The sequence below is a fragment of the Garra rufa genome, chromosome 5 (assembly GCF_049309525.1).
Source record: "Garra rufa chromosome 5, GarRuf1.0, whole genome shotgun sequence".
NCBI classification, from domain to species: Eukaryota; Metazoa; Chordata; class Actinopteri; order Cypriniformes; family Cyprinidae; genus Garra; species Garra rufa.
Window position 1 is genome coordinate 50,571,687 of NC_133365.1, and position 24,701 is coordinate 50,596,387.

The window sequence follows — 24,701 nt, forward strand, 5'->3', positions numbered from 1 at the left end:
TGGACTCTCATTTTGACGGCACCCATTCACTGCAAAGGATCCATTGGTGAGGAAGCTACATTTCTCCAAATCTGTTCTGATGACATCATACATCTTCATTGCATTATTAGCAAATTTGAAACTACTCCTTCAGATTGAAGGAACTGAATTATTCATTACTTTAACATGCAATTTGCAATGACGACATAGGAGTTAAATATTATATCTATAATGTAACACCACCCAGTTCTGCAGAATTACAGTCATTATCAGCCTTTGAATGGCTCATCCTTGACATTTTTCAGTTCCTCACTACTCTTCTACTTATCAAGTACATGGTGTTACTGTTGCCATTTCAGAAAGAATGCAATCTAATCTCTGTTCATGTCAAGACCTTGTTGACACAATTTTATCATGTCGTTCTTGACCTGCTACAGTAGTGGTTTCACTTGAGGTGAATATGAGCATAATTCTACATGCTTTAGAATATATGTGTGTACACTGTATAGGTCAAAATGATCACATTTTCGGTAACACTTTAGAATAGGTAACACTTATTCACTATTAACTACGACTTTTCCCTCAATAGATTCCTAATTTGCTGCTTATTAATAGTTAGTAGCCTAAGGTAGTTGTTAGGTTTAGGTATTGGGTAGGATTAGGTATGTAGAATAAGGTCATGTAGAATAAGGCATTAATATATGCTCAATTAGTGCTAATACATGGCCAGTATTCTAGTAATATGCATGCTAATAAGTCGTAGTTAATAGTGAATAAGTGTTACTTATTCTAAAGTGTTACCAAATTTTCTTTTATGGCAAAAATCATTAGGATATTAAGTAAAGATCATGTTCCATGGAGATATTTTGTAAATTCCCTTCGTAAATATATATAAAACTTTTTGATTTTGACTTTTTGAAATTTTGGATTAGTAATATGCATTGCTAAGAACTTAATTTGGCCAACTTTTAAAGCAGTTTTCTCAATATTTTAAATTTTCACCCTCAGAAGTTGTATCTCGGTCAGGTATTATCCAAACAAACCATACATCATTTGCTAAGCAAAGCTTATTTATTTAGCTTATGTATTCATTGATAAATCTCAATAAAAAAAAAATACCTTTAAGATATGTACCCTTATGAAGATATTTTGATTTTTTTTTTTGCACCCTCACATTCCAGATTTTCAGATAGTTGTATCTCAGCCAAATATTGTCCTACTTATTTAGCTTTCAGATGATGTATAAATCTCAATTTTAAAAAATTGAAATTTTGTGGTCCAGGGTCACATATTAAAATGTCTCAGATGTGCTCTTAACAGGTAATGAGCAAACAGTTGCCCCAAAATGCATTTTGACTCATAAAATACTAATAAAATGTATGAATGTTACCACATATATTACAAAATATGAAGACAAGTTAAATATTTATAAAACATATATTAAATATAAGTATATAACATTTATATTCATGCATTTCGCAGATGCTTTCATCTAAAAAGTGACTTCGGACAGGTTTTTAGTTTGGACTTAAATACCAATGGGTTATAATATGGAAGTTACAGTATTATAACTCATATATTTCACATAGCTACACAGAATTATTACAATTTAGCAGACAAATAAATCCAAAGAAAGTCGTTAATAAACTACAAGTGTGCCCACCTAGCCTTAATCGTAATACTAAGTCGCCATCCAGTGGTGAAAAGTGAAAATACAGAAAAGCTCAAAGGACAGTGCTCTAGGTCAAGTTATAACCCTGAAGTTTCTACAAGAACACTGTGGACTATTAAGGGTCTGCTAGCCTTCTTAAACCTATCGGCAATTAAAATAAATTTTGTAGTTTCTTTAATATGCAATAGGATATTTGAGGCATTCCAATGTTCTATTTAAAAGATCCCTAAAAAGATCCCCAAGGGTTATATCAGTAGTACTAAGAATGAACAATACTTCTACAGCATTTATTAATCTTAGTTAATGTTAATTTCAGCATTTACTAATGCATTATTGACATTAAATAATAGTTGTGCTTGTTAACATTAGTTAATGCACTGTGAACTAACAATGAACGACTGCATTTACATTAACTAACATTAACTAATGGAACCTTATTGTAAAGTGTTATCTATCTATCTATCTATCTATCTATCTATATTATGCAATACATTTGTATTCATTATTCTGGATTGTAGATGCAATAATATTATTATAGAATTATTCACAATATATTTTATATATACATAGTGTGTGTGTATTTATGCATAAAGTATGATGAATATAAATGCAATGTACAAAAAAGGGATTATAAATTAATAAATGTGACCCTGGATCAAAAACATAAGCAGCACAGGTATATTTGTAGCAACAGCTAACAATACATTGTATGGGTTATTCATTTATAAATTATTGATTATTCTTCAATGCCAAAAATCATTAGGATATTAAGTAAAGATCGTGTTCCATTAAGATATTTTGTAAATACCATACATGCATCAAAACATATTTTTTTTTAATACTATGCATTGCTAAGAACTTCACTTGGACAACTTAAACAGCGATTTTCTCAATATTTTTTTTTTTTTTTTGCACCCTCACCAGATTTTCAAATAGTTGTATCTCAGCCAAATATAGTCCTATTTATTCAGCTTTCAGATGATGTATAAATCTCAATTTTAAAAAATTGACCCTTATAACTGGTTTTGTGGTCCAGGGTCACATATATTATTTATGCATGTATGTGTATGCATAAAGTATATTTTTTTATTATTATAATAAAATATATTTAGATTAACACCATAACATGATATGTAGTGATGAGGATGTTAAATAATAATAAAAAACTTGAAAAAAAAAATAATAATTTAATCTTAGTTTTAGTGTTTTCTCGCACCTAGGACTGGAAATCGTCAGCAGCACATCTGTGTCTGCGGGGAAAATAATCACGTTATTAATATTTGTATTTCCGGTCAACCTACAATTCCCTCTGACTAGCGACAAAGCATCAGTTGTGAGGGGCTTTTTGTTGGCAAACAAAGGCGTAAGCAAATGTGTTTTGCGAGCACCGGCGCGATGAGTTAATGAGGAGCCGAATTAACCTCGGCTCCATTATGAAATGTATTTAAAGTGTGATGAGAGAAAGCCTGACCTCCCCCACCCCAGATAAAGATAGAGTTGGCTTGTTGTTAGCTGGCTCGGCTAAACAAACCCCGCTAGCCCGCGCTGATCTTTTTATAGCAGAGAGGGGGAGCCAGAGACTTACAGCAGACCGACAACCAACCTCTCATCCCAACAACAGTCCCCTTATTTTTTCTTCTTTTGAAGTTACCCCAAGCTAAGGTAAATATGAAACCCTGTCACAATTTCTCCTAAGCCGTCTTCGCGCTCCCTTACCATGTTTCGGTACATTTCCATTTTGTTTTTCTCGACGAAACGGCTCTGAGGAGACGAACGTCGCAACGGCTCGGCTAGTCGTCGTTCTCCTCCGGCGCGCCCCCGTGGCGGGAAGCGCGTGACCCGGCGTCGCGCTCGTGCGTCGAGTCCGAGGCTTCTGGGGAGCTCGCTGAGGCCTGGCGAAACAAACACGGGCGAGTGTTTTTGTGTGGGAACTCAAACGGATTTTATACGAATATCCCACGCGTCTTGTGATGAGCGAAAACGTTTCGACGTGTGACGTACGGCGTGCGGAGAGAATGGAGGAAAGCGAAAAGTGTTTTTATTGTTCGAAAGATGTGCGTAGCCGGACTAGCTTTCTCGAGTGTTTAGCATAGCGGCGGCTATCGTTTAGTAACACTAAATGACTGAACTATTCACTGAAAATTATACGTAAGACAACTAAATTTGTTATTTAAATAAGTAAGAACGCAGGCGGCTCGGGTTTCTGGGAGAATTCACATATCGGATCAGAGCAATGCTAACTAACGTTAGCGAGCCTCTGCACGGAATCTATTAAGTCTGGAGCTAACGCTTTTTGCTAATAGTCGAAATCATCTGTAAGCATCTCTTGATAACCCACGAACTGCTTGAATGCTTGTTATGGTAAATATTTACATTCTCTGGTGTTCACAAGTTAGCCATGTTTTGAGTCATTACGGCTGAATAAACGTCAGTGAAACGCTTTGAGGATGAATGGTTCCTCTCTTCAGTGATCGACTTGTCAACACTGTGTTTTTAGTCATTTTGTGTTGCCCTGTTTGCACAGATGTGATGCTTCACTCCACTGTATGACTTGCCACATCCTTTAATAGCATCTAGAGTTAACGATTTAGCATTTAATACTATAATTTGGGCAGATAATTGCATTCAGAATTCAAGCTTGTACTGTTTTCGTTAAGAAATATAAACCTGTTATTGCTTTAGGTGTTGCAATCCTTCCTGATTGTTGAATTTTAATTTCTTGGGACAAAATGATTGTTATTATGAAATAATGTGCATTTCGGTGGAGAGTTGTTGTTATAAAATCTGCATGCAATGGATTCATGAATATAAATAAGTGAAGTATTGGCATTTAAAGGGCCAGTGCAACAGAAATACCCCCGGTTGCACCCGTCAGAGCTCAGCACCGGACTGTTTACCTTCCGAATACAGTTTCACATGCAAATCAGTCATGAATATTAATACACCCCAGATAGCCCGGATGCGGAAACATATGCAGAATTTTCTTTTGATACTCTAGTGGTTTTTATGATTTGCCATGCACATACACACTGCATACGTGTTGTCCTAAGAGCAGTGATGTACTTTGTTGTTTTGAATGTGTAAAATGTGCTCTTGTTTGATTACATGAGGTCTGCTTCTGTGCATCTTCTCTTTTGTGCTTACTATGCGCTTACCATCTCCAAGCTGTTATTGGTCCCCTGAGAGAGACAGGGTTGGGCTTGCATATCTAATGAGGGGTGTGTCCACGGTCCATCCTCTGTCAGTCCAGAGTGGGTGTGTCCGTCAGGCTGTCTGCACTGTTGTAGATGTTATCGGTCTCACATAATGCTCCTCTACGTGGCAGTTAGTGCACGCAGAAATCAATACACCTGTTACAGACTGTACGTCTGAGTGGACTGATTCTGCCAGGAAACCTAGTGACTGTCTTGAAATGAGTGTATAATTGATGTTGATCTGGGGCCGGTTGCAAAAGGTTAAGACTAGTCTTAAAAGTTAGTCATCTAATTAAAAAAAATGGGTTACATAAAAACTATAAGACTGATTATACTGATAGTTCTTAAGACACTGTCTTAACATAGAGGCTAAGTTGATGCAGCACTGGTCCCACTTCACAAAAATTGTTAAGACTCTGTAACAAACAAATGATGCTCTTTAGATGTCACAAGCTCATTCAAACACTTTTCTCCCCTTAGGATTGAGTGAGATGTGAGGGATGGTCAGCGTATAAATATATTTGTGAAACTCTGTGTGCGTAAGACTTCTGTGTCCAGCCGTCAGTATGAATGGGGACATGCCACATGTGCCCATCACAACCCTTGCTGGGATCGCTGGCCTCACTGACTGTAAGTACACTCATCCCACTACTTGTAATTCCATGTTTTTTCTATTCATTTTTGCCATTGGCATTTTTAAAAGGGTTTTGTTAAAGCGTTATAAGCTGTGAAGTAACCTAACATAATCGCAACATTATAAACCTTGAATTAAAGCAAAAATTATTTGACAACAAGCAATCAAATCAAAGCCTGCATTTATTTGGTTAAAATACAGCAAAAGCAGTAATATTGTGCAGTATTTGTACTATTTAAAATAACTGCTGAGCATCATTACTCCAGTCTATAGTGTCACATGATCCTTCAGAAATCATTCTAATGTACTTATTTGCTGTTCAAAAAACAATTAGGATTCTTATCAATGTTTCAAAACTTTTGAGTACATTTTTCCCCATGATTCTTTCAGTAGAAAAATTAAAATATTAGCATTTATTTGAAATAAAAAGCTTTTGTAGCATTAAACACTGTACCATTCAAAAGCTTGGAGTCAGTACAGTTTTTGGAGGGAAAAAGTATAGAAATGGATATTATTATTTAGCAAGGATGCTTTAAATCGATCAAAAGTAATGATAAAGGCATTTATAGTGTTACAAAAGATTTCTATTTCAGATAAATATTCATCAAAGAAACTGAAAAAACTATTCAGCTGTTTTCAACATATTAATAATAAATGTTTTTTGAGCAGCAAATCAGAATATTAGAAATATTTCTGAAGGATCACGTAACTGGAGTAATGATGCTGAAAAGTCAGCTTTGAAATCACAGGAATACAGTTTTTAAATGTATTGAAATAGAAAGCTGTTATTTTAAATACTAAAAATATTAAAAAATATTACTGTTTTTGCTGTACTTTGGATCAAATAAATGCGGGCTTGGTGAGCAGAAAAGATTTCTTTAAAGAAACCTACTGTCCAACAACATTGCAAATGACAATCAAATTATAATCAACAGAAATCTATTTAAACAATGCATTTTTAGTTTATTGAAAAATATGCAAATGTATGCAAATATTTAAAAATGAAATAAGTTTTTATATGTATTTGTATTTTGTAGTAGTAATACGTAATTTTTAGGGATATTTTCTTGCTTGTAGACGAGAGATCTGTCTGGTAATAGTAATGACTTTGCATTGGTGGTGCTACATTTAGGATTATAGATAGTATAGTTCTTCACCTACTGGTGACACAAAGTTAAAATCACACTTGTGGATTTCTGGATACCTAAGAGCCTATTATAGATATGTACTAGTTTATACATTGTTAAAATCAGTTTTTGTGAAAAGAATGAATGGTATTTTTACTTTCAAAATCCTACTGTTGTGTTTGTTTTGTGTGTGAGGTAATTATGTTTTAGGGAGGGTTTTCTCTAATAAAAATTGTTTTTTTTCAGTATGTACGATATTAATCATGTACTGTAATATTGAACTAATGTGTATTTATCTTCTTTTTATTACGGGTAATTCTTCCTGTCAGAAGTTTGAATGATCTGTTTTGTGATGCTATGTTTTATGCTTATGTATTTCATTTAATTTAAATAGATTCATTTTTGTCTAAATAATTGTTACTTTGGTGTTTTCAAGAAATGTGCATTGATTAAGAGATTTTTTTTCCCTTATAGTTTCAGTTTTCCTGTTATTGTCAATTTTAAAAACAGTTGTGCTGAAAATTTGTATGCAAATTATGATTAATTCTTTAAGGATTCTTTGAATAGGAAGTTCAAAAGAACAGCAGTTATTTGACATCTATCTTTTGTTGCAGCATCAAGATTAGCTTCTGGTTAAGCTGATAAGAAGTTGCTTTCTTGGACTCTGATTCATGTACGCTATAAAGAGGGTGTTTTAGATTGGCTGCGTCAGAACATCTCTGACTTTAGGTGGCTGTTAGATTTCTACCCTGGGAGCTCGTGTAATAAAGAAAGCTTTGGCTTACCACACTCTGTTTGTGTGTACAGTGTTGAACCAGCTGCCCCTGCCCTCCCCTTTACCGGGCACCACCACTAAGAGCCTGCTGTACAGCGGGCGTGTGACTGAGGAAGTGGGGCGTCTGATGGGCTCCAGGGATGAAACTCTGGTCTCTCAGCTCGCCAGCGGCCTCAGCCAGGTCTCCACGGAGCACATGTGAGTTTCTGCTTACATTTGCCCTTTACATACACCACACCTCTGTCTCTGCCTTTCTGTTTAAAGCTAACTCTGCACATGCAGAGAGTCTCATAAAATTATTATTATTATTTTTTTCAAATTTCATGTTTTAATTTTTCTGTTTTAATGGTTTAATTAAATTGAAATGACTAAATAAGATGTCTAATCAAATTAACTCTTGAATTACTTAATAATTACTTAAAGGGATAGTTCACCCAAAATGGAAAATTCTATTATTAATTACTCTCCCTAATGTCGTTCCAAACCCGTAAGACCTTTATTCATCTTCAGAACACAAATTAAGATATTGATTGATGAAATCTGAAAGCTTTCTGACCCTGCATAGACAGCAACGAAACTGACACATTCAAGGCCTAGAAGGGTAGTAAGGACATTGTTAAAATAGTCCATGTGACATCAGTGGTTCAACAGTAATGTTATGAAGCTGTGAGTATAATTTTTGTGCACAAAATAACAACTATATTCAACAATTTCTTCTCTTCTGTGTCAAACGACATGAAAGTGCCATTAATTGAAATTTTCACTATAATAGGGCCCTATGATTTTTTTTCTTCAGAAATTCTATTTTATGATTTAATAAAATGTATTAACAAAAACAGTGCTAATCAATGCATAAAACTATTAATGCGTGCATATAAATGCATAAATCTTTTGAAGTGTAGTCAAATTTTAAAAATGTTTTAATATAATATAATAATTAATATAATTTAAATTGTAATTTATTCCTGTGATTTCAGAGCTGTATTTTTAACATCATTACTCCAGTCACATGATCCTTCAGAAATCATTTTAATATTCTGATTTGCTGCTCAAAAACATGTATTATTATGATGAAAACAGCTGAAATTTTTTTTTCGGGTTTTTTGATGCATAGAAAATTAAATTCAGAAGAACAGCATTTATATGAAATAGAAATCTTTTGTAACATTATAAATGCCTCTATCATCGCTTTTGATAAATTTAAAGCATCCTTGCTAAATAAAAGTATTTATTTCTATCATTTCAAATAGAAAACAGTTATTTTAAATACCTATGAATTTTTTTTCTGTTCTGTTTTATGATTTAATAAGATGTATTAACACAGTGCTAATCAATGCATAAAACTATTAATGCATGCATATTAATGCATAAATCTTTTGAAGTGTAGTCAAATGAAATGTGAACAATTCCTTTTCATGTTTAACAAGACATTAAAAATGTTGCACAAAAGGTTTGCTGGTTTAAAGAAAACATGGACACACAATTTTTATATTCCTTTTAATCTTTTAATAAACTATTGTTGTTGCTACTTTGAAAAGTACATTCTACTTTGTTCAGTAGTTATGTTTGTCATAATTTCTTCAAGTTAAACCGATCTTTTATTTTGGTTGGTTGTAGTGAAGACCTTTTGTGTTTTTGTGTATCTGACAATAGTTTTATCAAAGTAAATGGTGAAATGCTGATGGCAGATTGTGAAAACACCACAAGCATCAAGTATGTGTTGTAGACAAAACTGTCACTCATTTACACATGCTAACTTAATATCTAAATATATCTGCAGTTTAATATTCACAGACTCTTGTCCATACACTACCAGTCAAAAGTTTTTGAACTGTAAGATTGTTCTCTTCTGCTCACCAAGCTTGCATTTATTTAATCTAAAGTGCAGAAAAAACAGTAAATTTGAAATATTTTTACTGTTGAAAATAGCTGTTTTCTATTTAAATATATTTTCAAATGCATTTTTTCCCTGTGATTTCCTTCAGTAATCATATAAATGTTTTGATTTGCTGCTCAAAAAACATTTATTATTATGATGAAAACGGCTGAATCAGAAGAACAGTATTTATCTGAAATAGAAATCTTTGCAACATTATAAATGCCTCTATCATGTTTGAGCAATTTAAAGAATCCTTGCTAAATGAAAGTATTAATTTCTATCATTTCAAATAGAATTTTAAATAGTAAAAATATTTCTAAATTTTTTTTACTGCACTGTGGATCAAATAAATGCAGGCTTGGTAAGCAGAAGAGACTTGAAAACATTAAACATTTTAGTGTTCAAAAACTTTTGACTGATAATGTATCACAATTTGATTAAGTATAGAGGTCTTCTATTTATTTAATAATCCAAACTTTGCTAAATTATCTGACAGTCTGGTGATATACAGTAAATTCCATTTTTATGGCTGGTTTCTGCAATCATAGTTCCCTGTGTACTCTCTCAGTGGTCTGTAAGTGCGTCAACTCTGATGTTTTTTCACAGAGAGCTGAAGGACAACCTTGGCAGTGATGAGTTGGAGGGGGATGTGCCAGTGCTGTTGCAGCTTTTGCTGTCTAGGAACCCCAACATCTTCAGGAATAAGACCGCACCCAGCACTCCCCAGTATCCGGCCCAGGCGGGTAAGAGTCAATCTGAGCACATAGGAAAACTGAGTATACAAGTTGAACAGATTGCACTTGCAACAATGCTTACCTTTTGGTTGTTAGTTTGCTGTCAGGTTACTTTCACCCAAACAGGTAACTGTAACTAAATAGATGTGTCTGCTTGCAGAATGTTTAGTTATCTTTGCAGTTTGTGTCCCTCTGATAAGAGAGACTATGCCTCCCTTTTCTCTCCCAGAACATGGTGATTTTTTTTTTCCCATCAGAACTACAAAAAGAGGCTTTGTTTTCCTTTGACCTTCAGGTATTCAAAGAAAATAACATTTATGAAACAACAGAAGAAAGAAACAAAACCAAATAAATTGTTTCTTCATGTGTATGTTATAGAGAAATCATTTGATTTAGTTTCATGTTATACAAGTTAAAATAATCCGTATATAAAATCAAGCATTATGCTATTTTAAAAAGCATATTAATGGATATATTTTCCACATCTAATACAGTTTCCACCAGACCATCTTTCCGAAAAAGCCTCTTTACAAAGTCTGCATTACATTGACAGCATCATAAAACAATCCATGCTGATTTGTGCCAGAACATGTGTAGCGTGTGAATATAGTAAGTTTGCATAGCACATCGAACTTGTCCATTTAAAAAAAGAAATCTTGTTTTCCATCATATATTATTTTAACGTCATGATGGAATTGGCTCTGAAGAATGCATGAAAGAAATTTTAATTAAAAAGGTGTCTTTTATATTAAATTTTGTATCATAATGTAGTAGGGAGGCACTGAAATAAAAATTCTTGGCCTAAGCCAAACAAAATGGAACACTGGGCAGAAGGCCGATCACCGAACACGGTTTTTCATGTTTTTTCCCCATGCCAATTTTTTTTCACAGTTGTATAAATTAAATAGCCAAAATGTGTTTTTTTATAGTTTTGTCTTCCTTTTTAAAAAATAGATCAATTTAAAAATATTGACTTAACACTGAACACTTTTAACATTCTAAAGCACAATTTAACTTGAAATTAATAAGTAAAATAATATTCTTTGGACATTAAGACCCCCTTCTTGAATCAGGCATGTGTGTTTTTAATGTACAAATGAATGCAGCCTTGCTGAGCAAAGGAGAATGTTATAATAAATATTTTAATATACCTGCTGTAATTATTGTTATCATTATTTTTGTCTTATTTTATTTTACAGAACAACAGTAAAATTACAATGCTAACATTTATGAATGTTGACTTATTTTGGCGGAAACCCGCAAGAAGACCTCAGTACTACTTTTTGCTGACAGCAGCAGATTTCTGAATGATTCTCATCAAGCAGATTTTCCTTGCGCTTTGGACTTTGAACCCTGGCTGACGAGCTGGTGCAGCGCTGTCAGAATAAATACAGTTTCTGTGTGTATTACACAACATAATGTTCTGTAGTTTAGTATTTATAGTTTATTGCGATTTCAGTCATCATACAGTAACCAGCAACAACCACCCTTTCTCTTCTCATGGAAGACATGTGATGCGGTTCTAAACAGTCTCTAGCTGTTGGTGCTTGTAATGATTTTTGTGTCTTTCTCAGACAATTTTAAATGCTTCCACACTGCCGACATGTTTGCCACATTAGTGCACGACTCTATTTGATTGCGTCACACCACTGTTCGGTATAATTTATTTGGCCGTTTCGCTTACTCTGCCGAACACCGAAAGAGCATTTTTGCTATTTTCTGCCAAATAATTTTGATTGCCAAACATTTGGTGCATCCCTATAATGTAGCGTAAATATTCATTATCTAATTAATATTTATTATTTTAAATTCTGTGATTTATTGCAGTGACCTAATGACTGAAATATTATATCATTCTTTCCTACTTTCCTATATAGCAGAAAAGATGAAGTAATGGTTTAATCTGGCTAATTGGTTTTTAAACTTTCAGTAACCATCTCAATTGATGTTATGCTGTTATAGTTGCTTTTCTGCCTGTGTTGTTTCTTATTCAGACTATTTTTCACATTCTTGTTTTCACAGGTATAAGTCAGCAGTCAATGGCACCGCCATATAAAATCACGCATGGCTCCATGCAGGGAAGCCCAGCCTCTGCCAATTACCAGGCCTCTATGTCCCACAGCCCTTCTGGGTAAGCATGCTTTCTAATTCAGTTTTTATATGGAGTAACTTGTGTTTCGATTTGTCACGTCCAGTTGGTTTTCATGTAAAAAGCTAACCAACAACTGTTGTTATTTACAATTATAACTAACCAGCATGTTTCATAATAATGTGTGTAGTTTAATGCATATATGATTTAATGTTAACCCATTAATGCTGTGCTAAGAAGAAAACAATTTTGAATCTCATGATAAATCAAAAACTTGAGATGTTATTATTGCATAGTGCGAATATCGAATTGCAAGGGCTGTGAATGAATTAAATAAATGCACTGCATGTTTCCAAGTGAAGCATGGCACTGTGCTCTTCTACATGACGAGCTTTAAATCTGGTGTTTTCAGTTCCTTGGTGAGATTTAAATTCACAATCACAATTTCTATATTTTATATGTATATAGCACTTTTTTGCAAAAAAAAATATTCATTGATTATCAGAATAATCATTTGTTGCAGCCCTGCTCACAAGTCTGCTTTTATTTAATCAAAAACACAGTATAATTTAAAATAACTTTTTGATATTTTCTATTTTAAAATGTTATTTATTCCTGATTTTTAAAAAATAAATAAACAAGTAATAAAATATTATTATTATTGTTAATAAATAATAATTTCATGAGTCAATGCTGGCATGTAGATTTAGTAAACTTTCTATAATGACCATGTCTCTTTCTGCTCCTTAGGCGTTTTGTGCCGGGACAGTCTGGTTCTGGTGGGCGGTTTCTGCCTCAGCAGGGTAGCCCAGTGCCCAGCCCTTATGCCCCTCAGAGCCCTGTTACCGGCTACAGACAGTACCCACACCCTCCAGCCTACAGTCAACACCAGCACCTACAGCAAGGTCTGCATGAAGACATACACATAGCCAGATCTGTACAGAAGCTCTTCCATTGACCAAGACCTTTTTCAGTTCTTTGGCTCATTTAGAGTTCATTCTGTTTTTTCCAGGTTCAGTAGCAAGCCCGATGATTCCAGGAGGCATGAGAAATGTTCACGAGAATAAGGTATTTAAAAGTCTCTAATTTAATAGTCAAGCAACATAGCAGTGTTTTTCTGTCTGGCTGAGGTGCCTTCAGACGTTTATTTTGACAGCACTGAGAATGTCAGCGCAATGAGCTCCCATTCTGTTAAAGAAAGTAAATGGTATACGAAAACAATTAAATTTGAGTAATAGGCGAATGCTGCAATCCTTTTTCATTTACTATTAGCATTCAACAAGTATGCAGTTATAATGTGTTTACAATCTGCTGTATGTAAAATTAGTGCTACCTTGTCTTTGATAAAAGTATGATTCCTGTGCATACGGACTTTAGAAGATAAACTAAGTCTGCTATTGGTTACAATGTTTACTTCCAGTTTTGTTCAAATTTGTAATTTGGAAGTTGGCATCTAAATAATATTTTTTTTTTTATCAAGTTCAAATTATTATTATTTTTTTCTCATTTAAATTTAAATATTATGAAAATTTTAATTTTAGCAGTTGCTATGTATTTTTACTAATATACTAGCTTTTTCAAATTATTTCATAAATATTAAAAATAAATATAAATTTCATTTCAGCCATTACTATGTATGTATTTCCACAGTTTTTTGACTGTTTGAAATTAAAATGTTTTTATTCATTTTATTTATTTATTTATTTATTTAACTATATTTTACATACACTTCCAGTCAGTTTTTTGGACAGTAAACGTTTTTTTGTTTTTAAAGAAGTCTCTTCTGCTCACCAAGCCTGTATTTATTTGATCCAAAATACAGCAAAAGCAGTAACATTGTGAAATATTTTTATTATTTAAAACGATTGCTTTCTATTTGAATGTATTTTAAAATGTCATTTAATTTCAAAAGCTTGGAGTTGTTAGGAAAGATATTATAGAAATTCATACTTTTATTTAGCAAGGATGCTTTAAATTGATCAAAAGTGATTATAGACATTTTATAATGTCACAAAAGATTTCTATTTCAGATAAATGCGGTGCTTCTGAACGTTCTGTTCCTCAAAGAAACCTGAAAAAATTCTATTTTGCTGTGTTCAGCATACTACTACTATTACTACTAATAATAATACAAATAATAATAAGTGTTTTTGAGCAGCAAATCAGAATATTAGAATTATTTCTGAGCCTGGAGTAATGATGCTAAAAAATTTACCTGAAATCACAGGAATAAATTGCATTTTAAAATATATTCAAATAGACAACAGTTATTTTAAATGGTATATTTTTTCTGTACTTTGGATCAAATAATTGCTGGCTTTGTGAGCAGAAGAGCTGACTTTAAAAATCATAAAAAATCTTACTGTCCAAAAACTTTTGACCAGTAACTTTTATATCGGTTATTGGCCCTGCAAAATAACAAAACAAAACAAAAAACGGCAATATTGGTCGTCTGCGTTTGTTTATATAACAATAATTCGTTAAGAAGCCATTATGATTGTGTATTTCTCTGGAAAAAAAAAACATTAGGATCAGATGAGGTCGGGTTTCACGTCTCACATACTGCAGTCATCTCCACCTTACACTCCTCCTTGCGATGGGGCTCAAGAAATGCATCTGGGCTCCCCCGACAAGCAGCGCGGTCTGAAGCCCAACGAGGGAGAGCGGGACTCAGCCGATAAAGCTGCGGTATATGATATTGTGGGCTCACCGGCAAAAGACCCCACTAAACTGATCCTGAGGCAGTCACGGGGCAAACTGGCAGATGTGGAGCTTGGGGGAATGTACCCCGGTTCAGACCCAGAAGGAGAACTTGTGGAGGCTCTTGCCGCAATAGAAAGGATGGAAAGCGAAGCGGCCATGGAGACAGACCGTGGTGCTAAAGAGGTGCAAGATAAAGGTATGGTACAGGATGTCAGTAGACATTGTCTAATTGACTAATATTTGCACTGATTTTACTGTCACTTTTAGTTAATATAATGCATTCCTGCTGAAATGCATAACTTAAAAATAACAACAACTGTAGGTCAAATCAACCAAATTTCTAAATCTTCCCCGGCTCAAATTTTTGATTTTGCTAATATTTTTCTGTTTAGTGATGAATGCCAAAATATTACAATTCTAATTTCAACATGATTTCTTCTTCAGACATTGTCCTTTAAATAGAATAAGTATCAGCTGTATACACGGTGACCAACATTTAGTTTTCAACCACTGAAAATGGGTAATTTTCAATAATCTCGACATGTAGCCTCATTGAAATCCCCATATCTCTGTGACTGAACCATGTAGGTCCTTGAAAATGAATGTACTAAAAGAAAACTTTATGAAGAACTTTAATCTAAAATCATATTATGATATCTTTAATACTACTTGTTTTATTTGCACACAAACTTTGGAAAAATAATATTTATGGCACTCAGACTGGTATGTTCAATGCAGTTGTCTTGACGGAAGGAAACAAGATACATCTCTAGTTTTAACTTTATTTGTTCTTCAGACATTCCTCTTTAAAAGAAAAGAAGTGTCAAGAATTAACAGACCCACATTTGGTTTTTGACCACTAAAAATGTGTAAATGTTAACCATTTAATCCTAGAGCCATATTGAAATTCCAGTATCTCTGGAACCGATTCTCATAGGGCATTAAAAATAAAAATGCCAAAAGGAAAGTTTAAAACCCAATATCTAAAAGGGCATTAAGATATCTTTAATACTACTTGAGTTACAGGCATGCAAACTTTGGAGAAAAACTTAAAGTGCTGTTTCTCAATTTTTGAATGGTCACCATTTGCTCATAATGCAACAAGGATTGCTAAAGTCAACAGATTTTACTAATAGATCTACCAATCTCTGTGTAAAAATAAGATGATAATGATGCTGCCTTCTTTGTGAAGTCATAACTTGACTCCATATCTAAAGTGATAATTTCCATTTTGACCTCTCTCTACAAAATAGTGGATTACTCAGTAATGAAAGCCAAAATATAAAATTTCATGGACGAATATTTACCATGCATATCTGTCTGTCTTTAGAATAAATATTAGCAAAATCAAAAATTTGAGCCGAGGACCTCTGGTTAAAAAGTCACAGAGTTATAAAATAAAAAATGAATAAAATTGAGCATTACACCTGTTTCACACCATACTCCGTATGCAGTGCGTATGCCTTGCGTATTTTTTTTGCACCCATGTTAACGGATTAGAGTGTTCACACTGCACGCGGTTTGCAGCAGTGCAGCGATCGTTTCCGCACGAGTCTATTTTTTGCTGTGCTGCATGCGCTGAATTAAAGTGACAGCGCATTGTTCGGTGTTAAAATGAACATGGATTAATACGAAAATGTATGAGCACACCATAAATGGATATAAATAAAGTATACTTTGTTTTACAGTCAACACATGGCTTTTTGGCTAGGTTTAAAACAAGGAAAAGTGCAGTTTTAAATAAACAAGGCAACATAACAGATGCACTTGTCTAGGTAGAAAAGTTCTTTAAAGGATTGTTTTTAATAAAGATTTAATGCGAAAGAAAGGCACGAGAGCCGGCTGTTTCTGTCTGTGGTAAGTTTTAATTTAAAATATTTGTGATAGCCCAATTTCAATATGAAAAGGAAGCTATAGCCTACCGATGCTGTGTTTAAATGTGTTGCAACTTGCCTGAGCAACTTAATATACAAATCTAGAAGACAAGTGCATTTAATAATACGTTGTTTATATTTATTGAGTTTAAACGTGAATGTTTATTAACAATTGTATTAGTATACTTTGATAAAAGAGGATGCTGAAAAGCACGTTTGGATTTGAAATCAAAATAACGGATAAATGGTGTGTTTGTGATAAACAGCCACGGATCAGGAACAGACTGCAAACGCATCCTGTGTGAAAGCAAAACGAGTCCGAGCACCGCATACATAACGCACACGGACTGCATACACACTACAGATGGAGTGTGTGAAACAGGCGTTAGTCTGACTGCAAAGATCATATTTCAGTGCAAAATCAGTATGACCTATGTTTCAGCTTTTTCATAAATAAGCACCCCCTCTATTTTCATAACAAAAAAGACCAATCTCATTCTCTTTATAGATAAGCCTTTGAAGAAGCGCAAACAGGACTCGCACCCACAGGAGCCTGGCGCAGCTGGCACAGCTGGTTCGGGCTCTGGGGCTCCAGGTGGAGGAGGAGGGGCTAATGCAGGGCACAGGCTCGCCCCTCAGGAAGCCAGTGCCGCGGGCACCAGCGCCAGCCGCCCAGGCCTGCAAGTGAGTTTGGAGCAAGCGGGCAGAGTGGAGGACGCCTGCATGGGCATGCCCATCCCCGCCAGCGAGGCTCAGCGCTGGCCTCAGGAGCCGCAGGAGGGCGTCACACCGAAGGCCCTCAAACACAAGCACGACCACGCCCCAGAACACCGGCATCAGCCCGATACCCCGAGGCAGAAACACAGACCCGAGGGCCGGCATGGTGACGTCGGCACACAATGTGCGGCTCAGTCAGAAAGCAAACCAGCCGAGCTTCCTCCGTACATGCTGGGTGAAAACACCAGTTCGGGAGTGCTTAAAAACTTCACCATTCCCAAAATTAGGAAGGATCTCGGAGCAGGAGATATTCCAGAAGGCTGGAAGCAGCCGTGCGTGCGGCTGGAGAGACTGGAACCTGAGGTGGACGTGAAGAAGTCTGTCAAGCCTGTGGTCGTTCTGCAGAAACTCTCCATTGATGAAGTACAGAGGCTCATGAGGGAGAGAGACTCACGCGGCTCCAAGTCTGGCAAGAACAGGCTCTCCTCTGGGAGGTCTGGGAAAGGTAGGGGAACTCCTTTTAGCTTTGCTCGTTCCAGTTTGAATAACAGTTTCCCGCTTGTGATGGTTTTACCTTTAGATTTGAATGAACAGCCATGCAGGGAGATATATTACTTGGTTACTTGTAAAAGGGTAATTATGCTAAATATTTCTTGGGTTTTCCAGCTGGTAAGAGCTGATCTGTTACCACTTTGTTTTTTTTTTTGTTTTTTTTTTAAATGGCTCTTACAAGAGGTTGTCACTTACAGGTTTCAAAATTGTATAAAGGCAGATTTGTTGTCTGATGTGTAAGAGTTATAGCATATGAAAAGAAAGAACAGTTATAATAGTACTTTTAAACAAATGGTTGTATTTATTTACTTTTTATAGTACAAGAAATGTTAAATAATTAGTAAACAATAGCTTGTGTTTTATTTATTTATTATAGATTGTCATGATCAGTGTTATTTTAGTATTATTTATATACTACCACAGTATTTGTTCATGTTTAAATGAGGTTCTTTTTATAATTCTTTATTCATTGTTTGTTTTTTAGTCATTTTGTGTGCTTTTGTCATTTTTTATTAGCTTTTGGTTTTGTAAATATATCTAGTTTATATCAGTTTTTAGTAGAGCTGTAAAATGATTAGTCATGATTAATCGATTCATATTTGCATACAATATGTGTGTTTACTATGTATATTTATTATGTATATGTAAATACACACATATACAGGTGTATATATTAAGGAAAAATATGTAAGGTTTATGTAAATATTTGTTTACATACAAATACATACACGTTTTCTAAAATATATACATGTGTGTATTTTTACACAATAAATACACAGTACACACACATATGGTATGCAAACATAAACATTTATTTTGAATTGATTAATCATATTGCAGCTATAGTTTCTAGTTATTTTAGTCCTTTAATTTACACTAATTTTATTTTCAGGGAAATGCCAATAGGGTTGCAAAGGGGTGAACATTTCTGGAAAGTTTCCAAAAATCACAGGAAGATTCCAAAAATTCCTGGAAAGTTTCCAAAAATTTTGTAATGTTTCTGAAATTAACTGGAAATGTTCCAAATTTTTGCACACCTAGATACAAATGCATTATTTCTAAGTTTTTAAAGTTAAAATTCCTCATTCAATATTTGGATTTTATTTCTGATTCGTCTGTTAATCTAAGCAATTTATTTGTTAACAATAACAACAATGCCAGACCAATTTTCCACAGTCAAAACTAACATGCTTTTGAACATACTCATTTATTAAATTTTTTATTTATTTATTTATTCCTAAATAGTGTTGTTTTCAGATGTCAACAGTATCCATTAAGTAAATATTGAATAATTAAAAGAATGCAAGAGTAGTTAAATGTAAAATTGGGTTTCATTTTATATTGTTTTATTGCCTACCTAAAGCAGCTAAATTAAAAACAGAAAACACATGCAGAAGGCACCTACAACTAACTTGTGGTGCTTTAAAAAGCTAAACGTAATTTGCCATTTTTAGTAGCACAAGTTTATTTGTAGCGATAGCCAAAAATACATTGTATGGGTCAAAATCATACAATTTTCTATTATTCCAAAAATCATTAGAATATTAAGTAAAGATCATTTTCCATTAAGACAACTTTAAATGTTATTTATTTTTGTTTGTTTTTTGTTTTTGCACCCTCAGATTCCAGATTTTGAAATAGTTGTATCTCAGCCAAATATTGGTCCTGTCATAACAAGCCATTCATCGATGGAAAGCTTATTTATTCAGATCAGCTTTCAGATTTTTTTAAAAAAAGTTGACCCTTACGACTGGTTTTGTTGTCCAGGGTCACATTTTAAGATTAAGACAATTATGAGTTGTTTGTTTAGTCTTAATTAAAATAAGTCTCTGTGCACAGGTGGAATAGACCCGTCAGTGCTGAAGGATCTTCCTCCTGAGCTCCTGGCAGAGATCGAGTCCACCATGCCTCTGTGTGAGCGGGTGAAGATGAACAAGCGCAAACGCAGCACTGTCAATGAGAAGCCTAAATATGCAGAGGACAGCTCAGAGGACGAGGATTTCTGTGAGTAGCACCACTGTAATGATTACTGTCTGCTACATACAAAGAGGAACACCAAATCAGAAGTTTTTTATTATGAATCCTGACCTTACTAGACCGTGTCTTAACCAAGTTCACAAGGTGCATCCTGGGATGGTTTTTAAACAGTGTATTGATGTGCGTGCTGGACACTTGTTGACTGATTTCCGTTCACTATTTACTCCTGTACATCCATTAAAAATGAGTCTAGGATTTACTTTAAATCAACTTTCACTCTTAAATTGCAAGTAACATTGAATTTAATGTGAAATTTTGAAGTAGACTTTATTTACATTTATGCTTTCTATTTTCTGCAACAGCATCTCGTAAACGTCAGAAAAAGGATCGTGATCGAACATGGGAGGTAGAGGAGCGTGACCGGAGGAGTTCAGGAGAGCATCGAAGAGGAAGCTATGACGCACGCAGAGGCTCAGGCAGCCGATACGACGACTCTGACCAAGATTCACCTCCTCCTCCCAGCCTTAGTGAAGGTTAGCTATAAAATATTCTGTGTCCATGAAATAAATTATTCACCCAAAAATCAAAATTTTGTCTTTATGTACTCTTCTTCATGTCTTTGCAAATACTTAAGACTTTCTGTCCCTCCATTGAAAGTCCAGATAACAAAAACTTGAAAGATCCAGAAAGGTCTTCAAATTACATAATGATGATGTAATTCTTAAATAAAATCTTTTTGAGCATTCAATTATGAAATCAGAGTTCTTTCCCAAAACTTAGCATAGCTATAAATTTATCATATTATTTGATATTTGTCTGAAATTTGCTTAAATGGTTGAGTTGGACATTTTTTTTCTTTAAGTTGCGAGACGATTAAAGTCGAAGGAGAAGCAGAAGAAGAGAAAGGCGTATGAGCCCAAGTTAACACCTGAAGGTAAACCCTCTCACCTTCTTTATAGCATTTCCTCCTGTTAGAATGATGCTCATTAAATCTTTGTATTTTCCCACTTCTGTTCTCCAGAAATGATGGACTCTTCCACTTTTAAGAGGTTCTCGTTGAGTATTGACAGCATCTTGGAGAATCTTGAGGATGTGGACTTTAATGCTCAGGGTACGGCAATGTCAAAATCACTTTTTTTTTCTTTTTTTTTAATAGAATTTACCAGCCTTTATCATATTATCATAAAGAAATGATCCGTTTATAATTTTAATGGTAGAATTATTTGAACAGTGAGAGACAGAATAACAACAAAAAAGAATTAATTTGTATTTTAATGAGTGAAATAAGTATTTGATCCCCTATTAATCAGCAAGATTTCTGGCTCCCAGGTGTCTTTTATACAGGCAACGAGCTGAGATTAGGAGCACTCTCTTAAAGGGTTCTCAGTTTGTTACATGTATAAAAGACACCTGTCCACAGAAGCAATCAATCAACCAGATTCCAAACTCTCCACCATGGCCAAGGATGTCAGGGACAAGATTGTAGACCTACACAAGGCTGGAATGGGCTATAAGACCATCGTCAAGCAGCTTGGTGAGAAGGTGACAACAGTTGGTGCGATTATTCACATATGGAAGAAACACAAAATAACTCTCAATCTCCCTCGGTCTTGGGCTCCATGCAAGATCTCACTTTGTGTAGTTTCAATGATCATGAGAAAGGTGAAGAATCAGCCCAGAACAACACGGGAGGATCTTGTCAATGATCCCAAGGCAGCTGGGACCATAGTCACGAAAAACAATTGGTGACACACTACGCCGTGAAGGACTGAAATCCTGCAGCGACCCCCTGCTGAAGAAAGCACATGTACAGGCCCTTCTGAAGTTTGCCAGTGAACATCTGAATGTTTCAGAGGAGAACTGGGTGAGAAAGTGTTGTGGTCAGATGAGACCAAAATCAAGCTCGCCGTGTTTGGAGGAGGAGGAGGAATGCTGCCCGTGACCCCAAGAACACAATCCCCACTGTCAAACATGGAGGTGGAAACATTATGCTTTGGGGGTGTTTTTCTGCTAAGGGGACAGGACAACTGCACCACGTCAAAGGGACCATGCACTGTCAAATCTTGGGTGAGAACCTCCTTCCCTCAGCCATGGCATTGAAAATGGGTCGTGGATGGGTATTCCAGCATGACAATGACCCAAAACGCACGGCCAAGGCAACAAAGGAGTGGCTCAAAAAGAAGCACATTAAGGTCCTGGAGTGGTCTAGCCAGTCTTCAGACCTTAATCCCATAGAAAATCTGTGGAGGGATCTGAAAGTTTGAGTCGCCAAATGTCAGCCTCAAAACCGTAATGACTTGGAGAGGATCAGCAAAGAGCAGTGGGACAAAATCCCTCCTGAGATGTGTGCAAACCTGGTGGCCAACTATAAGAAACATCTGACCTTTGTGACCCTTTGCAACAAGGGTTTTGCCACCAAGTACTAAGTCATGCTTTGCGAAGGGGTCAAATACTTATTTCACTCATTAAAATGCGAATCAATTTCAAACTTTTTTTGAAATGCATTTTTCTGGCTTTTTTTGTTATTTTGTTTCTCACTGTAATATGATGATTAGCATTTTCCTTTAATCATCCTTTTTTTTTGCACATCAGTAGATTTTTTTTTTTTTTTTTTTTTTTTTTTTTTTTTGAAGATGCAGGATTTTATTTACCAAACTCAAATTTTCTGACTATGGTCATCTCTTATTCTGTGTTGACGTGTTTGTGTGTTCTCAGATGACGATGAGATCCCTCAGGAGCTGTTGTTGGGGAAACAGCAGCTAAATGAATTGGGTAGTGAATCTGCTAAGATAAAAGCCATGGGCATCACCTGCAGGGTAAGAGATATGTCACTGTATACTATCCCTTTTATGTGGTTGTTAAAAGCCCCATGAAATCGTACTCTAAATATGGTGGGTTTCAGCTAGTCTGTGTCTATGAGCAGTCTGGGTAGTTCATCTAAAGGTCATTTTGTATGATAGTGCACTCCTAAAATTTAAGAAAGTTTATCTGCACTTCAGTTGCTTTATATACACTATTACTCAAACGTTTGGGGTTAGTAACTTTTTTTAATGCTTACCGAGGCTGCGTTTATTTGAACAGAAATACAGTAATAACAGTAATATTGTGGAAATTCATTACCATTTAAAATGGCTGTTTTCTATTTGAATGCATCTTAAAATACAATTTATTCCTGTGATGCAAAGCCAAATATTCAGCATCATTACTCCAATTTTCTGAGTCATGTGGTCCTTCAGAAATCAGTCTAATATGCTGATTTGCTGCCAAAGAGTACAGAAAAGTGTACAGAAATCTCAGAGAGTGTTTTCTGTAACCACTCTAGCGATATACCTCACTATATGTTGTTTTTCTCCTCTAATATACAGATTCCTTCTGATAGACTGGTGAAACTGTTGAATATTCTGGAGAAGAACATTCTGGATGGAGCCAGTCTTTCTACACTCATGAGCCATGTAAATATAACTTTTTTCCCTAATCATGTTGGTTTCTTGAGTAACTCTTTCACGCTTGAGATGATGCCTTTACTTGTAGTTCAGTGCTTTCCCTCAGTCTTTCCTCTCTGCTCTTCATCAGGATAATGACGGAGAGGACGAGGAGCGTCTGTGGCGAGATCTCATCATGGAGCGTGTGACCAAATCAGCAGATGCGTGTCTGACAGCACTGAACATCATGACATCAACACGCATGCCCAAAGCCGTGTACATTGAGGACGTGATCGAGAGAGTTCTGCAGTACACGAAGTTCCACCTGCAAAACACTCTTTATCCGCAGTATGATCCGGTCTACAGAATTGATCCTAAAGGAGGTGAAATGCTTTACTTCTGCTAAAAGCCTGTTAACAAAAATAACATTAAATGTGAACTGTGAGTAATGAATGAACTGTTTCCTAACATCTTCATGTGGTTTGAACCATGTGCGGTTCCAGGTTCCATGCTGAGCTCCAAAGCAAAGCGAGCCAAGTGCTCCACTGCCAAGCAGAGAGTCATCATCATGCTCTATAACAAAGTGTGTGACGTCGTCAGTAACATCTCAGAGCTGCTGGAAATTCAGCTGATGACTGATACGACAATATTGCAGGTAGGAACTGAGCGGTGCAGTGTATCTTTGTATGCTCTGTAGTTTATTTGCACTTATTGCATGTTATATTGCTTTGTGTTTTTGTTTTTCTGCAGGTCTCTTCGATGGGCATAACTCCGTTCTTTGTGGAGAATGTCAGTGAGTTGCAGCTGTGTGCCATAAAGCTGGTGACGGCGGTATGTTTTCTTAAATTAGCAGCAAAACCCTGTGCATTTGTTTTATCATGCATTGAAAGCATTTCTTATCATTGATAGCATTGGAAAAACATTTTTTTTTTTACCAGTCATCAAAAATTTTAATACTATAAATAATTAATACTTATATTATAGTAGTATAAGTATATAACACTAAAAATAAATAATTATTAATCAAATCAAATTATAGCAAAACGATTTGGCTATTGTCTCTCGTTTCTTTTAGTTTTGTTTTTTGACAAAATTAATTAAATAAAGGTAAAGAAATAATTATAATGCTATTAATATTAATCAAATTATTTATTTATAAAATTGCATTATAACTTAAATTAATTAGCTGTTTTTTTGCTTAATCACGCATTGTGTATTCTTAAATACTTGGAAAACGCACGTTTGTTTTCTTCTTTTGTGACCAAAGAAAATGTTGTAGCAAACAGACTATTTTTGTTACAAATGAAACTACCAGTCAAAATTTTTGGACAGTAAGATTTTAATGTTTAAAGAAGTCTCTTTTGCTAATAAGC

The 24,701-nt window shown here is 35.1% G+C and overlaps 1 protein-coding gene across 1 annotated transcript in view; it reads left to right on the forward strand.

The window, feature by feature from the left end:
• The first annotated feature begins 3,195 nt into the window (after positions 1 to 3,195).
• nipbla (NIPBL cohesin loading factor a) overlaps positions 3,196 to 24,701 on the forward strand; it is a 46,223-nt gene continuing 24,717 nt past the window's right edge. The window contains exons 1-18 of the mRNA XM_073840753.1: positions 3,196 to 3,313; positions 5,326 to 5,475; positions 7,414 to 7,579; positions 9,867 to 10,003; positions 12,017 to 12,125; positions 12,834 to 12,988; positions 13,096 to 13,151; positions 14,613 to 14,982; positions 17,169 to 17,882; positions 19,769 to 19,933; positions 20,269 to 20,439; positions 20,769 to 20,840; positions 20,928 to 21,017; positions 22,622 to 22,722; positions 23,272 to 23,358; positions 23,480 to 23,711; positions 23,832 to 23,983; positions 24,079 to 24,159. Of these exons, the coding sequence (XP_073696854.1) occupies positions 5,412 to 5,475; positions 7,414 to 7,579; positions 9,867 to 10,003; positions 12,017 to 12,125; positions 12,834 to 12,988; positions 13,096 to 13,151; positions 14,613 to 14,982; positions 17,169 to 17,882; positions 19,769 to 19,933; positions 20,269 to 20,439; positions 20,769 to 20,840; positions 20,928 to 21,017; positions 22,622 to 22,722; positions 23,272 to 23,358; positions 23,480 to 23,711; positions 23,832 to 23,983; positions 24,079 to 24,159 (2,922 nt within the window). The 5' untranslated portion in view covers positions 3,196 to 3,313; positions 5,326 to 5,411. The remainder of the gene's footprint in view (positions 3,314 to 5,325; positions 5,476 to 7,413; positions 7,580 to 9,866; positions 10,004 to 12,016; positions 12,126 to 12,833; positions 12,989 to 13,095; positions 13,152 to 14,612; positions 14,983 to 17,168; positions 17,883 to 19,768; positions 19,934 to 20,268; positions 20,440 to 20,768; positions 20,841 to 20,927; positions 21,018 to 22,621; positions 22,723 to 23,271; positions 23,359 to 23,479; positions 23,712 to 23,831; positions 23,984 to 24,078; positions 24,160 to 24,701) is intronic.